The sequence below is a fragment of the Chinchilla lanigera genome, unplaced genomic scaffold (assembly GCF_000276665.1).
Source record: "Chinchilla lanigera isolate Chin_1 unplaced genomic scaffold, ChiLan1.0 scaffold00004, whole genome shotgun sequence".
NCBI classification, from domain to species: domain Eukaryota; kingdom Metazoa; phylum Chordata; class Mammalia; order Rodentia; family Chinchillidae; genus Chinchilla; species Chinchilla lanigera.
The window spans coordinates 9892646-9907010 of NW_004955405.1; the positions used below are offsets into that span (position 1 = coordinate 9892646).

Here is a 14365-nt window from a genome sequence, read left to right on the forward strand (position 1 = left end):
CGGGCCGGCTGCGCGCTGTCTGGCGTGCCGCACGCGGCGCTCGGGCTGCTGTCCGGTGTTTATTCCCGGCCCCTGCTGTAAGACCCGCCCCCGTGTTTAAATAAACGCCTTCTGGGCGGTGGACCCTGTATTTGTGTGAAATTGCTACGTTGTAAGTGAATTTTCACCTAGATATCGCCTGTAGGTCTGTTTTAAAAAGCATTGCGAGCCGGGCGTGGTGGCGCACGCCTGTAATCCCAGCACTCGGGAGGCTGAGGCAGGAGGATCCTCGCGAGTTTGAGACCAACCTGGGCCACAAAGTGAGCTCAAGGCCAGCCTGAACTGCATGGCGAGACCGTGGCTCAGAAAGGCCTAAATAAATAAATAGAGAGATTAGATAGGTAGGTAGAACGCATTGCTAAACCTGGCGAGGTGGCGCACTCTCGATATCTCCGCCCTCGGGAGCCTTCACCGCGAGTTCCAGGCTAGCCTGAAGTATAGTGAGAGTGTCTTTAAAAAGCAAAAAAAAAAAAAAAAAAAAAAAAGTTGGATTGGCTTGCAAACAGAATGTGTTTCCTCCCCAGGCATCCCTTTCCCTCGCGCCTGTTAACATCTTCAAGGCTGGAGCTGATGAAGAGAGAGCAGAGACAGCGCGACTGGTGAGCCTGCTCTTCCCCATTCTTCTAAAGTTTACTTTTGTCTTTGACTGTAAAATTCTGACGCATCTTGATTTGTACTCCAGTCTTCTTTTATTGGTGCCATCGCCATTGGAGACTTGGTAAAGAGCACCTTGGGACCCAAGGGCATGGTAAGTAGATTTATTTTTTATTTCTTCGAATTGGTTTCTTGCTATGTTCCCCTAGCTAACCATAATAAAGTTTGAATGAATATTGCTTTAGCCCTTAGTGGAAACACAGTTAAAGTTTTTTCATGTTATTTGAGTGTAAAAGTAAAATAAATACATTCTTGCAAAGAATCACAGTCCTGGATCACCATCCCCTATTTGAATGTACAACTTTTCTGTATTTTTTAGATATTTGTATCTTGGGTATTATATAGTTTCTTTCCTATTTTCACATAACAGATTACATACATATGTGATGTTGGTGTGTGTTTTTTCTGTAATCTGTGCATAAAATTTCAGTAAGTATTCTGGCTTTTTTAATTGTTGAATAGTATTCAGTAGTTTGATTATATCTTCAGTAATCAACGTAGAGTTTGTTTCTGTTTCACGTATATTCTTCAAAATATATTTTAACCTGAAACAAGTGTGCTTCCTTCAGGACAAAATTCTTTTAAGCAGTGGACGAGAGGCTTCTCTGATGGTAACCAATGATGGGGCCACTATTTTAAAAAACATCGGTATTGACAATCCAGCTGCTAAAGTTTTAGTTGGTGAGTCTGAAGATAATACTGTTTGCTGAATATTTTGAATAACTTGGCCATATTGACTAAATGTACGATAATTTCCATTATGATTATTGTCATTTAAATACAAGTTTTCAGAAGTAATTGGTGGTTATCTAGGCCCATACTGTGGTGCTGTAACAGAAACCACAGACTGGCTTACTTTTGTATCGTAGAAGTTTATTTGGCTCCTGGTTCTGGAGGTTGCCTGAGAACATTCTAGCTGCCACAGCATGGCAGAAGGCATTACACGGATGAGAGAGAAAGAGATTGATTTGGGTTTAAGTTTCCAAATTGTGAGCTTTTGGGGATATACCCAGACTATGGCAGTGGATAAAACTCCTGCATTTCCAACCTTAAAAGAATTCCTCAAAATGTGTCAGGTGAGGGACCTAGACGAGTGAGATTTAGGTTGTAGAGGTATTTGGTATAACTTACTAACTGCGAGAAGTAGTTTGAGTTAATAACTAATTTGTTTCTAGATATGTCAAGAGTTCAAGATGATGAAGTTGGAGATGGCACTACCTCTGTTACTGTTTTAGCAGCAGAATTACTAAGGGTAAGAGCAACTGTGTAGCTTTTAACCTTATTTTATTGGTTTTCCTGCTATGGTTTTGAAACCCAGAGGTAATCAAATCTTTTCTAATTTATTTGTATAACTTTATTAATAGGAAGCCGAATCTTTAATTGCAAAAAAGATTCATCCACAGACCATCATTGCCGGTTGGAGAGAAGCCACAAAGGCTGCGAGAGAGGCTCTGTTGAGTTCTGCAGTAGATCATGGGTTGGTACATGAAAATGCTGCTGCTCTAAATACTTAACCTGAGAGAACACTGACAGTCATACACAGCCTGACCCTGCTGCCCCACCTCACCCCAGCGGTCAAACCGAGTTATCCACTAAAATGAAAGTTTGGGTTTTTAGTTTTACATATGTAATCAAACTAACATGCAAACAAAACAGTATCATGCTGTATAGAGGTTTATTAGCCTGTTTGTCATGTCGGTAGATAACAAGTATGTGTGTGGGTATTGATTTTTTTTGTAATACTAGTTTTAGTAGGCATTTGAATATATGACTAGTGTAATTTCCTTAACATAGCTATCATTGACAACTTGTGTTTTTGACAGATTCTGGTTTTTTGTTTTTTTTTATTCCCCGGCACTGGGAACCGAACTTATGACCTCGAGCTTGCCAGGCAGGCGCTGTGCTGATGAGCTAAATCCCTGGCTGCCTCAGATTCTGGTTTTATGTGATAAATTTGTTATTCAGGAAACGTTTCTACAAGTGTAATTGCTGGGCCCAAGGATACATACATAATTTAAAGGACTTTTATGTACATTACCAAATAATTTCCAGAAAAAAATTTACCCTCCCACTAGCTCCATAAAAATGTTTATTTCCTTGTTTCCCCACTTTCTCAGGCATCATTTGACTCTTGTTAGCTTGTGGCCCCACCCTACCTGCTACAGTTTGGTGGGAAAACAGTATCATTTATTGATAAGTGTACGGGTGTTTGTTGACTTATGAATAGCTAGGTACGTTGTGAAAAGTAAAGTAGAATTGAGGAATGCTTTGGATAAGCATTTTAATAACGGACACTTTTTGTTCTAATTGGTTTTACTTAGTTCTGATGAAGTTAAGTTCCGTCAGGACTTGATGAATATTGCAGGAACAACATTATCCTCAAAACTTCTTACTCATCACAAAGACCACTTTACCAAGTTAGCTGTAGAAGCTGTTCTCAGGCTAAAAGGTTCTGGTAATCTGGAGGCGATACACGTTATCAAGAAGCTGGGAGGGAGCCTAGCAGATTCCTATTTAGATGAAGGTATGTATGTGATGTGTGTCCAATATGGGAAACAACTTCGATTAGCTTCAGAGGGCTGAATACTATCTTTATAAAGCTAGGAATCTGGTCTTCAGGAACAAGTCATTACACCCAGTTTTGTCACTTCAATTCATTCGTTACAGTGACTGGGTGGTCCTCCTTCCCACCCCATTTTGGCATTTTCTTGGAAGTCTCTAGATTTCACCCTACACCAAGAGGTCATTTACAGTCTTTCTTAGTGTGGAGGAGGTTGAACCCTGGGCCTTTGCATGTGTGGCACCCCTAGTCCTTTTTATTTTGAGACAGGGTGTTGCTAAGTCTCTGAGTTGCTGCCTGTGTGGTACTTGAACATACGGTCCTCCTGCCTCTGCCTGCCAGAGTGGTGGTAGTACAGATGAGTGTCACCATGCCTGGCTTATATTGCATTTTTTTTAATGGTACTGGTGATAGGGCCTCGCACATGCTAAGCAAGCACTCTACCACTCAAGTGTGTCCCCAGCCCTTTTTTTTTTTTCCCCCCCAGCCCTTTTTATTTTGAGATAGGGTCTTACTGAATTGCCCAGCCTGACCTGGAACTTGGAATCCTCCTTCCTTAGCCTCCCCAGTAGCTGGGTAATGAGTGTGTACCTCTAAGTCTGGTTATTAAATAACCCACTAAATTAATTTCTGTGGTCATTGCTTTAATGGGGTGCTTGATAGATTTTAGGGCTATGATGGCAAACCTTTTAGAGGTTTCAGTGATAACAAACAGGCCACTGTGGCACGCGTGACATAGGTTTGCTACCACTGTTCTAGGACCTTGGTAAGTCAAATGCGTTTTTTTGAATTAGTAATTTGATAAAGTGGACAGCTTTATAAGATTCGCTGTTGTAGCCCTGAAGTGTTTTCATAGTATCCTTATTTTTATGGTAGGCTTTCTGTTGGATAAAAAAATTGGAGTAAATCAACCAAAGCGAATTGAAAATGCCAAAATTCTTATTGCAAATACTGGAATGGATACAGACAAAATAAAGGTACGTAACTACATTTCTTGAACTTTGAATTTCTAGTTTCTATTACACTGAAAAGCTGAAAATACACAGTAGACAGGAATATGCACACAGAACTTCCTGATAGAAATGTAGAAATATGTTGTGGAACTCAAAATAGTAATGAAGCTGATGCTGTGCTTATTTTTTTCTTTATTTTAGATATTTGGTTCTCGGGTAAGAGTTGATTCTACAGCAAAGGTTGCAGAAATAGAACATGCAGAAAAGGAAAAAATGAAGGAGAAAGTTGAACGTATTCTTAAGCATGGAATAAATTGTTTTATTAACAGGTCTGTGTTTGCTTATGCTAGCAGTTTTTAAGAGTTGATTTCTTTGTATGAAAATTTACTGACGTACCCCATACTGAATTATATTTGAATTAGTGATGTGTTACTCAGAAACTGCTAAACACATTTTTACTTGCAATTACAGATTTTTATAATTAATGATTTACTCACACTTAGTGGACGTTTAGATCATTGGCAAGTTTTATGGTGGACAGTAGTCCTGCCTTACTTGCAGATATGTTCCAAGACCCCCAGTGGATGCCTGAAACTGCAGATAGTATTGAACTCTAACTTTTTTCTGTACTTAACTGATGATGAAAAAGTGTAGTTTGTAAATTTGGCATGATAAGAGGTTAACAGTAATAATAAAGTAAGACAATTATAACTGTACTGTAACAAAAGTTACATAAGTGTTATCTTGGTATCTTTCATAATACTGTGTACCTTTCTTGTGAGATGAAACAGTGTCTTTGTGGTGAAATGGAATGAGGTGGATTACATAGGCATTGTGACATAATATTAGGCTACTGTGTAAGGTTACTTGAACAGAGGCGCTGAGGTACATCAATCTGATGATCTAGATGGTTACTAAGTGATAAACACATGCCTAGAATATACATTGTGGGTGTATCATTCAGTGAGGTGATGCAGGTCCTGAGAGAGGCAGCAACAGCACAAGATTTTATCAGGCTACTAAAGACTGGGTGTGGTTTAAAAACCAATGAATTATTTCTGAAATTTTCCGTTTAATATTTTGGGGAAAAAGATTTGAAACCTCAGTTGGCCATGAGTAGCTGAAACCTGGGAAAGTGATCAAGTGAGAGCGCTGTCCATGAAAATTCTTTTTTTTTTTTTTTGTCTTTTTTGAGACCAGGTCTCTCTATGCAGTTCAGGCTGGCCATGAGCTCACTTTGTACCCCAGGCTGGCCATGAGCTCAGTGATCCTCCTGCCTCAGCCTCCCAAGTGTTGGGATTACAGGCGTGTGCCACCATACCCGGCTTGTCTGAAAATTCTTAGAAGTAGCATTTAAACCAGGTGTGGTGGCGCATGCCTGTAATCCTAGCACTCGGGAGGCTGAGGCAGGAGGATCACTGAGTTCAAGGCCAGCCTGAACTGCATGGTGAGACCCTATCTCAAAAAAGACCAAAAAAAATGTAGCATTTAATTTTATTGCTGCAGATTACTAGGAATTAAAGCATACACGCACAGGTAAGGTTTTTGATGTGTTACTGCTGAATTGACTTCCAGACTTAGTCAATAGCAATACATTCAGCACCTGTCTTCAGTGCTAGTGTGGATGCATTAATATTAAAATTGTATAGAGGAAAAGGGTAACTTGTTCTTACTTGCATTTCTTTGACTTTTCGGGAGGTAGGAATGTTTCCATGTTTTTTAGTCTAATGTATCTTGACAGTTTTGAGCGTAATGTCTTTATTTTATTTGCAGGCAGTTAATTTATAATTATCCTGAGCAGCTCTTTGGTGCTGCTGGTGTCATGGCTATTGAGCATGCAGATTTTGCAGGTGTGGAACGCCTAGCTCTTGTCACAGGTATGGGAAAAAGGAATTAATTTCTACAAAATGTAGTAGTTATTATTGGGATTCATAAGGATTGCATAATTGTTGAGAATATGAAGAAATCCCTTTAAGGAGCTGAGAGTCTAAACAGTTTTTCTGAAATCTGATTTATACTTTTAGAGATTACTTAGTACAAGTTGAGTGTTCCTTACCTGTGTAAGTACTGTGTGTTAGCTGATTGTGCTGCTGGAGCTCAGTGTTCCTTATCTGATAATCAGCGTTGTGGGTTTTTTGGAATTTTTTTAATTGGGGGATATTTATACATACATAATGAGAGAACTTGGGCTTGGGACCCAAGTTTGACATGCAGTTCATTTATGTTTTGTGTATACCTCATAAGCAGTCTGGTGGTGATTTTATATAGTATCTTTAGTATATCTGCATTTTAACGGAACTGTCAGTGGTCAGATGTGAATATTCCCTTTAGGGTAGTATGTTGATGTTCAGTTTGGATTTTGAATTTCAGTTTAGGAACATTTAAATTGTATATCAAATTATATACCAGGCTTGTCACAACTGTAGATTACATTTTGTGTTATTAAACATACCAAGTCCTTTCTCCTGCTTGAGAGCAAATTTCAAATGTTTTAAGCATTTAATTAATATTTGTGTTCATAGGTGGTGAAATTGCCTCTACTTTTGATCATCCAGAACTGGTGAAACTGGGAAGTTGCAAACTTATTGAAGAAGTCATGATTGGAGAAGACAAACTCATTCACTTTTCTGGCGTTGCCCTGGGTGAGAGATTATGTAGATCTTGGTTTAGGCGCTTAAGTCTTTGCTAGGGGCTACTGAAGTGAATCAGAAAATTTCTCCAGTATTAGAATATGATGTTTTAAGTCTTAACTCTTTATTTTTGTTGTTGTTTTGTCTCCCCCCCCCCGCCCCCCAACTGGGAATTGAACTCACGACCTTGTGCTTGCCAGGTGGCGCTTTGCCACTGAGCGAAATCCCCAGCCCCAAGTCTTAACTCTTCAAAAAGGCATAGTATATGTTTTGTTTCAGTTATTTTGAGGTTTACTGCATATTTACTGGGTCTTTGTGAAGAGTGTATTAAGCATAGTTTTTTCTTGAAACTGAGAACCATTATGAACATGGTTTATTAGGAATGAAAATGTAGCTGGGTGTGGCGGCACACGCCTGTAATCCCAGCACTCAGGAGGCTGAGACAGGAGGCTTGTTGTGAGTTCGAGGCCAGCCTGAACTGCATAGCGAGACTCCGTCTCAAAAAGACAAATAAAAAAGAAAATATAAACAGTGGAGAACATCAGCTTTCAGAACTCAGAATTACCACTAGCTACATAAATAATAGAAGGCAAACTTCTGTGTGCTGTGACTAGGTGGTCACTGTGGCATAAGAATATTATTTTTTTACCTTAGGTGAGGCTTGTACCATTGTTTTGCGTGGTGCCACTCAACAAATTGTGGATGAAGCGGAAAGATCGTTGCATGATGCTCTTTGTGTTCTTGCCCAAACTGTGAAGGATCCTAGAACAGTTTATGGGGGAGGTAAGCATTTGGAAAATAATTAGCACTTGCAGCATGTCTCTCTTGTTGTACTGGGGGTTGAACCTAGAGCCTTGTGCATGTTAGGCACGTACTCTACCACTGAGCTACATCCCCAGCCAGTAACGAACACTATTTCTTAAAATACAGTATGCCTTAAATGGTTTTAGTCGTTCTTGCAGAAGGTATTGCCTTTGAATTTAAATTTTAAAATACTTGGCTACCTTAAGAGAAGTCAGCAGTTCCTAGAGACAGTTGGGAATTAACAATAGTTTATTGGAACTTTAATTTGTAGGCTGTTCAGAGATGCTGATGGCACATGCTGTGACACAGCTTGCCAATAGAACCCCAGGAAAAGAAGCTGTTGCAATGGAGTCCTTCGCTAAAGCCCTGAGAATGGTAAGTTAATAAAAATTAAGCTCTGAACTTGTTTTGTGTGTATTGTTTTAAAATGAATGCATATTTCTATCTTAGGAAGTAATCACTTCCTTGCTTTAAGAAAATAAACTAGTTCATACCATTTTAAAATTTGATTCTGGATTTTATACTTTTCAAGATCAATAATTAGCTAGGCAGCCGAGTGTGGTGGTGCATGCCTGTAATCCCAGCATTCAGGAGGCTGAGGCAGGAGGATCACCGTGACTTAAGGGCCAACCTGCACTACACAGTGAGACCCTGTCTCAGCCTCCCTCCAAAAAAAGATCAATAACGAAAATGAGATATTCCGTTGTTTCTGAATGTATAGTTTTAAAAGCTGTCTTTCCAGGTAGGAGTTAGTAAACAGCTCTTACAGTTGGTACTTACTTGTCTTCATTCATAGTTGCCCACCATCATAGCTGACAATGCAGGCTACGACAGTGCAGACCTGGTGGCCCAGCTCCGAGCTGCTCATAGTGAGGGCAGAATAACTGCTGGACTAGGTAAGAAATCAAGTGGGACTTTGTAGTAAAAAGTAACTCAAGTTCTTTTCTCTCTCTCTCTTTCGTTGGTACTGGGAATCAAACTCAAGACCTTGTGCTTGCCAGGCAGGTGCTGCACCACTGAGCTATATTCCCAGCCCTGAAGTTTTCTCTTAGTTCTTAGGATGGCTGTATAAAAGGCAGACCCTGTGTTTCTTGCTTTTCTAACTGTGATACATGCTGAGAGAATGTTTAATTTCATAGTCTCAACACTACTATATGAGGTATAAAACTAGAAGAGTTGTAACTAGTTTGGCATATAATGACCTAATGTTTGTATTCTGAACTAAATGTAAACTGTACTACACTCTGTTTCTTAAATACAATGTGTTAACTTCTAATTTCATAGTAAACTTAACTTCAGTAACATTCTTGAATGTAAATCTATAGATAAAGTGACCAGTAAAGCAGATTTAATGCTGAAAATTTCTGATAAGTTATGTAAGACATTACAGGAACGGTGTTAGAAGGCAGGTAATCCTATCCTTAGATAAGAAATTGGTCATCTGCAAAGACAAAGTAGGATTTTCAACAAAAAAACTGAATAGATGACTTCTAAATTCTCTTAAATTCTTAGGATTCTGATTTTCTATAGTAACTTTGTATATAGGGGTAAAGATAGATTACTGATTTAGTGTTCTGTATCATTTTTAATATTGGCTCCTCTGCTAATACAAGTGATCAGTAGTTTTTATTTTTTAATTTTTTGAAAGCCTTTCCTGGAGTGCATTATAGACTTGGTCTGTAACTAAATCAAGTGGTTTGGTGGTGTAATCTTTTTTTATACAGTCACATTGTTTTATTTGCTCTAAGTCTTTAGAGAGGTTTCGATACCACAGTGGCTAAACACCTACTTACTGAGTGACTATATAATGCCTGTTTTTAGATATGAAGGGAGGTACCATTGGAGATATGGCAATGCTGGGCATAACAGAAAGTTTCCAAGTGAAGCGGCAGGTTCTGTTGAGTGCAGCTGAAGCAGCAGAGGTGATTCTGCGTGTGGATAACATCATCAAAGCAGCACCAAGGTACTGGTACATGTTTAATGCTCAGAGAAAAATTACTAACACCACGACAGAAAAACCAGGAAGCTCTCTTTACAAGTAAATAGTTATAATGAATGAAGCATGGAAACATTAGGGCCTAGTTTAAAAGTACTATATCTAAGTTATTTAAAACATAATTACAGTTCTTAAACTTAAGTCAGAAAAGCTTAGGAGGAAAGAAGCATGGGGAAATAGCCGGGGTAGCTCACGGAGTTGAAAGAGTTAGGCTTGGTGAGGTCAAATGCCAGGGAGCTTGGGGCTGTGAGAGGGGAGCGATGTGAAAGTGTGGAGTGCTGCATAACTGCCTGTGTCTTTACCAGGGTGAGCCAGCTCCAGTTGTTCTCTCTTGGGTGCACTTCCATACAGTCATTCATGTGTTTCCTCCTCCTTCTCATTCTTTCCTCCTTCCTTTCCCTTCCCCTCCCCTCTTCCGCTCCCCTCCCCTCCTCCGCTCCCCTCCCTTCCTCCGCTCCCCTGCCTCCCTTTTTTTCCCCAGTACAAAGATAGGATCTTGCTAAGTTGCCCAGACTGGGTTTGAACTTTGGATCGTGCTGCCTCAGCCTCTTAAGAGTGCTGGCTTTACAAGGGTATACCACTATGCCTGGCTTACGATTTTTTTTTTTGAGATAGGGTTTTACTCCGTAGTTCAAGTTTCGGGGATCCCCGTTCCTCAGCGTCCCAGATGTTAGGCTTATAGACATGTGCCCCCATGCCCAGCTCCACCCTGACTCATTAATGACTTTTTTTTTTTACGAGAATTGGTATTTTAATTCCTCCATAAACTGCCAAGGTTGTAAGGTTTACCTCTGTCTGACCTTAATCTAATACTCTTGGAGTCTGTTCACTATTTTGTTTGCCTTTAGAAGCTATGTTTTGGGCCGGGGGTATAGCTCAGCGGCATAAGCGCTTGTCTGGCAAGCCTGAGGTCAAGTTTGATACCCGGTACCAAAAAAAAAAAAAAAATAGAAGCTATGTTTCTTAAACTTTAGCTCCTTGAAGCATCAAGTTAAAAATTTTACTAGTAACCTTATGTCCCCTCTTCCCAAAAGATTTTTTTTTCCTTTTCTTTTTTTTTTTTTTTTTTAATCCTTTTTGAGACAGGGTCTCACTATACAGTTCAGGCTGGGCTTGAGCTTACTTTGTAGCCCAGGCTGGTCTCGAACTCCCAAAGATCCTCCTGCCTCAGCCTCCCGAGTGCTGGGATTACAGGCATGCACCACCACGCCTGGCTCCAAAAGATTTTTATATGCCTCTTCACTGTATAGAAAGTAAATAAAATAAAAATAAAAGATGAGAGGGGATATTGGCATTCTAGAATGAGGTACCCTACCCAAAGAGCAGCTTATCTGTTGGTGGTGGTGGTTTTGATCCAGCAGTTTTCATCTCAATATTCAGTACAGTATCTTGTCATTTTACAAAGACAGCAGCTACTCTTTGATTAACATTTTCCTATACTGTGTACAAACACAAACATGAATTAACCTTTTTCTGGAGATTATATCTTGGTAAGATTGTAGGGATAAGCTGAGAATGGCTAAATGTTTACAGCCCTTAACATTCCACCTATTTTCTAATGTCCTCTTACTAATGTAATTGAACAGTGTTTGTCATGAGAGCAAAATATCTTTCTTACAGAAGATTGAACTATAATGATTTTAATAAAATTAGGATTCTAGCTGTGTTTATATTTAGTGTACAATTTTAGTTAAAATCATGTTTTTCATTTTTATGTTAACTTTTTTTTGGTGGCAGTGGTACTGGATTAAATGTAGGGTCTCTTAGATGCCAGCCAAGTATTCTACCACTAAGCTACATCCCCAGCTCTACTTTTTTCTTAGTTATTTGTTTTTCTTACAGGAAACGTGTCCCAGATCACCATCCCTGTTAAGCATTCTCATGTGCTGTTGATATCTGGACCAGTTCATAGCGAAATTGTGTTTGAAAGACTTCAACTTCTTAAAGAAGACTGTGGAATTGATATTTATCTGTGCCCCTTATATCCTTACGTTTGGACACTTAGCTGACCTTCTCTTTTAACATGGGTCTAATTTATTTTGTTTGATTTTCCCATACAATGCAGTTGATAATAAAAGTTCATTTCTCTTACTGTCATTAAAATAAAAAAACGTAAAAAAAGAGTACTTAGGTCTTACTGCTTTGTACATGCCCTGTTTAAAATCTACTTAATGGAAATGATTTGCAGTTTAGAGGTGTTCTATTTAATGATTGATCTTACGCTTTTATGAAATGAATATATTGATTAATACAAGCTCAAGTCAAATGTAATAAACACACCATATGTTAATCTTTTAGTTTTGTTGCTGGGACATAGATAATGCTCAGTCACATGTAAGTTCTAATATCCATTTAATTTTGTTTAATGAAAGTATCATAAAGTATGATACTCAATTTTCTGAGCTAATCGTTGATAGGGTTCTTATGGGAGAATGAAAATGGATGTAGGTATAGGTAGTATGGAATTTATTTGGAAGGCTACTTTAGATTTGCAAATTTTTTTGTTTTATGTTTGGAGATAAGCCCAGGGGCTTGCACATGCTAGGCAAGCACTCAACTGCCCAGCTACCCTTAGCCTTTAGAATTTGGAGGTTAGTACTTGAGGTCAGCCTGGACAACATTGACCCCTCTCGAGAAAATTTGTCTCGATGTTTTTAGTACTTTGCAAGTTCAAGGCCAGTCCGAATTACACTGAGTGATCTGGTCTCAACTGTTCCTATTCAGAAAAAGTGCTTTAGCATACATCAGTTTTGATCCCCCAGTTGAAGCAGAACAGGTATGCGTGACAAAACCTGTAGCTATTTCAATGGGAGAGGTGGGGATGTTCATCCCAAGGGATCTAGGTAGCTTGGAGTTACATCTTAGTATGAAAATGTAGTTGGCTGTATTTTCTCCAGAGGTATTAAAAAGGATAGGCCAGTAAGTACTGTAGTCTTAACAGTTTTAAAAGAGGTAGAAATGTGGGAGTTTTATTATTGAATCTTAAGAATACACCCATGCCTCTTCCCTTGTCCTTTTGATGTGCCAAGGATGGAGCCCTAGGGCCTTGCACATAATTGGCAAGTACTTTATCACTCGGCTGTTTCTCCAGCCCGACTTCTTGCACTTTTTGAGTTCATATTTGAAGCTGTTACAAATTAGTTGTTTTGGGCCTAGAAAAATTCCACTTGTACAAATGTACAATCTTTGCATTTGGTAGGTAAGTATGACCTAGGCCCTTGAATTCCTGTAACAGTTTTAGGATGGAGTGTTTAAGACAGTTTTGAAAAGGGAACATGCTGGCAGCGTCAGTCAGTCAAGAGCTCTGACCCTGGGCGCAAGGCTTTGGGTGTAACTCTCAGCACCGTAAAAGTAAAAATGGATTGGACTCTACAGTGGTTACTGTCACTGTGCGGAAAATCATTTAACTGCTTAGTATTTTTTTTTTTTGTCTTTGAGACAGGATTTCACCTTGCAGTTCAAGCTGGCCTTGAGCTCACTTTGTAGCCCAGGCTGGTCTCGAACTCGCAGTGATCCTCCTGCCTCAGCCTCGCAAGTGCTGGGATTACAGGCATGTGCTACCACACTCAGCAACTGCTTAGTATTTTTAAATCTAGTAACCATTTCTTTGGTTATCTGTGTTGAGATCATTCTTGGCCTTCTTGGGGGCAGTTGAGGCTTACCTTTGTGAACTACCTCAGCTCCTGGGGGCTGTGCTGTAACTCAGGACGTGCAGACAGGAATGAAAGAGGTGCTCTTTTCTTACATCTCAGCAAGACCTGCCACGACATCTTTGTCAGGCAGTCCCTCTTATGGGGCTCTCAGCTCTTAATAGATTTGGGCGTGTATTTCTTTTTCCTCTTCACTCACCCTCAAGGGCAGTAACAGCAGCTGCTGTAGTCTGCATTACTATTACCTTATTTTTTCCTGTACTTTTTCCTGTCTAGCCATAGTTTTTGTTTCCATGAATGCAGATTCTTGTCAGGACCCTGAATGATGAGAGTGAATAAAGTACTCTATAAAACTTCTACAGTCTGCCTTCACTCTAGGAGTACATTAGAACAATAGAAGTATAAACCTTTTCATAACAGCATAGAATTACTGTAGAACTTCAGTGCTCAGGTGATAACAGTTACACTAGGCACTGAGGATGCAAAACTAAATGAGACCTTCCTGTCCTGCAGGAGTGTGGACAGTCAGAAGGAAAAGTACGTGTACTTGTTCTTTTAATAAAGCATTAGTGTTCTTTCTAGGGTAATGGATTAGAACGAATACAGTTTGTTTTTTCTTTTACAATGACAAGTATCTGGCACCATTCAAGTTTGGTGATTTTTTTGTTTTTTTGTGATGTTTAGAATCCCAGAAGGCATGAAGTACATTCATTTAGAAATTTAAAAGAATGAATCCTTGGCATAAGTCTGTTTTGTACTTAGGTAAGCCAGAAGCATTTGCCCAAATTGCAGTTACATTTCTTATAATCAAGACTTAGATTCTATGGCTGAAATACTTGGGGTGGCGGGTGTGCAGCTGTGGTTCTACAGGCATTTAAAAACATCATGCAAGAAGTAACACTGATTTTAGAGTAAATGTAAGTATTGGGCTGCATTGCATAGCAGTTAGTAAAAAAGAACGTTATAGGAACATTTGTCACATGGCAAGCACTGTTTTATACCTTTAAACGTAATCGTAATCCTTACAGGGCCCTGTGAGGTACACATTTACCGTTTTACTGATGACTAACACAGGTGAT

The 14365-nt window shown here is 39.4% G+C and overlaps 1 protein-coding gene across 1 annotated transcript in view; it reads left to right on the top strand.

Moving 5' to 3' along the window:
* Cct2 (chaperonin containing TCP1, subunit 2 (beta)) overlaps window positions 1-11762 on the top strand; it is a 12319-nt gene extending 557 nt beyond the window's left edge. The window contains exons 2-16 of the mRNA XM_005374301.2: window positions 564-638; window positions 722-787; window positions 1263-1374; window positions 1869-1945; window positions 2058-2170; window positions 3015-3217; window positions 4130-4230; window positions 4408-4535; window positions 5980-6083; window positions 6729-6848; window positions 7491-7619; window positions 7912-8015; window positions 8437-8536; window positions 9462-9603; window positions 11479-11762. Of these exons, the coding sequence (XP_005374358.1) occupies window positions 564-638; window positions 722-787; window positions 1263-1374; window positions 1869-1945; window positions 2058-2170; window positions 3015-3217; window positions 4130-4230; window positions 4408-4535; window positions 5980-6083; window positions 6729-6848; window positions 7491-7619; window positions 7912-8015; window positions 8437-8536; window positions 9462-9603; window positions 11479-11509 (1605 nt within the window). The 3' untranslated portion in view covers window positions 11510-11762. The remainder of the gene's footprint in view (window positions 1-563; window positions 639-721; window positions 788-1262; window positions 1375-1868; window positions 1946-2057; window positions 2171-3014; window positions 3218-4129; window positions 4231-4407; window positions 4536-5979; window positions 6084-6728; window positions 6849-7490; window positions 7620-7911; window positions 8016-8436; window positions 8537-9461; window positions 9604-11478) is intronic.
* Window positions 11763-14365: the final 2603 nt, after the last annotated feature.